The sequence below is a fragment of the Carlito syrichta genome, unplaced genomic scaffold, assembly GCF_000164805.1.
Source record: "Carlito syrichta isolate Samal-C Ts95f unplaced genomic scaffold, Tarsius_syrichta-2.0.1 Scaffold309824, whole genome shotgun sequence".
NCBI lineage: Eukaryota > Metazoa > Chordata > Mammalia > Primates > Tarsiidae > Carlito > Carlito syrichta.
The window spans coordinates 777,649-778,857 of record NW_007253920.1 but is presented as its reverse complement, the minus strand read 5'-3'; the positions used below and the strand labels follow the sequence as shown (position 1 = coordinate 778,857).

The 1,209-nt window shown below is 47.5% G+C and overlaps 1 protein-coding gene across 2 annotated transcripts; it reads right to left on the bottom strand.

Moving 5' to 3' along the window:
* Positions 1 to 48: 48 nt before the first annotated feature.
* On the bottom strand, positions 49 to 991 carry LOC103270407 (osteoclast-stimulating factor 1). Of its 2 annotated transcripts, XM_021717511.1 has the most exons (2): positions 763 to 990; positions 49 to 714 (listed from the first exon to the last, which is right to left on the bottom strand). In XM_021717511.1, the coding sequence occupies exons 1-2, from the start codon at positions 789 to 791 to the stop codon at positions 147 to 149; spliced, it is 597 nt and encodes a 198-aa protein (XP_021573186.1). In that variant the 5' UTR covers positions 792 to 990; the 3' UTR covers positions 49 to 146. The 2 variants fall into 2 exon arrangements, with proteins under 2 accessions (XP_021573186.1, XP_008066125.1); XM_008067934.1 differs by having other exon boundaries at positions 49 to 991.
* Between the last annotated feature and the right edge of the window lie 218 nt (positions 992 to 1,209).

Sequence of the window (1,209 nt, the reverse complement as noted above, 5' to 3'; positions counted from 1 at the left end):
TACAAGTGCTACTCAAACACAGTGCAATGCTGCCATGTTCATATATACTTTTTTTTTTTTACAGTTACCAACACTCTTCTGGCAAAGATAAAGCTTTAGAAAGGCAAAAGCAACAGAAGTTTTAGATCCAAAGCTCCAGACGGAAATTAATCGGAGTCTTCATCATCAAGATAGTCCTCGGCATTGCTTAATGTTCGAACTGCATCTGTTCCCTGTTTCTTTTTCAGGAGAGATGCACAGGCAGCATTGGTAGCCATGTCCAAGGCCAGCTTCTTCTCGTTGTTTCTTAAGTCTGTTCTAGCACCTTTCTCCAGAAGCAACTGAACAATATCTGCATAACCCTTCCAAGCAGCAGCATGCAAGGCAGTGTCTCCCAACTTGTTCTGCTGGTTCAGCTCAATATTTGGTTGAGTAAATAGCATTTCCACCATATCTTTGTGACCGCCATGGCAAGCCCAGTATAAGGCAGTGCTTCCAGCTTTGTCTAAGCCATTAACACCCACTCGGTTGTCCAAACACTCTCTCAACCAGCTCAAGTTGCCTCTTTTTGCTGCTTCATGCAATGGATTGTCAATGGATTCTGCCTGCTCAGCCACATAGTTGCTTGGAATTAGTCCAGTCCTGCCTTTAGAAGTGCCTTTCCACCAATTGGTATCACTCATGTCAGTAATGTAGATAATATCACCTTCCTCAAAGTACAATTCATCTGGAGTTCTGGGTTCAAACGTATACAGAGCTCTGAAGACTTTAACTTGCCCTGGCTTGACGGGTTTGGGTGGCGGCTTCGACATCTCGCTTCCTGGCGCTGCGAACCCCAACGACCACGCCGAAAAGCCCACCGCCTGCCCCGCCGGCTGGCCCTCCGGGCACCCCGAAGTTTCCTTCCGTCCGGCTCACGCTCGCGCGCCGCGGGAGACCGGCGCCCACCCTCGGCTGCGGGGACGAGTGGACGCAGGCACGGCGGCTCCGCCGAGGGCCCCGCCCCGCCCCGCCGGAGGGGGCCGTCAATATATAACTTTTATTAGCAGTAAGATCCCTCAGACCACCTCTTTGTGGTCACGCCTATACACCCCCCATTCATAACTAAGACCATGCTCTGTTTTCCATCTGTTTAATTTCATCATTTTAAGAATGTTGAAAAAAATTAAAAGTTAAAATTAAAATTAAAATAAAAAAAAAAAGAATGTTAAGACAGGTTTCACAAAAACT

What these genes read in the sequence shown, in the direction of transcription:
- LOC103270407 (XM_008067934.1), bottom strand. Translation starts at nt 791, where the DNA reads ATGTCGAAGCCGCCACCCAAACCCGTCAAGCCAGGGCAAGTTAAAGTC.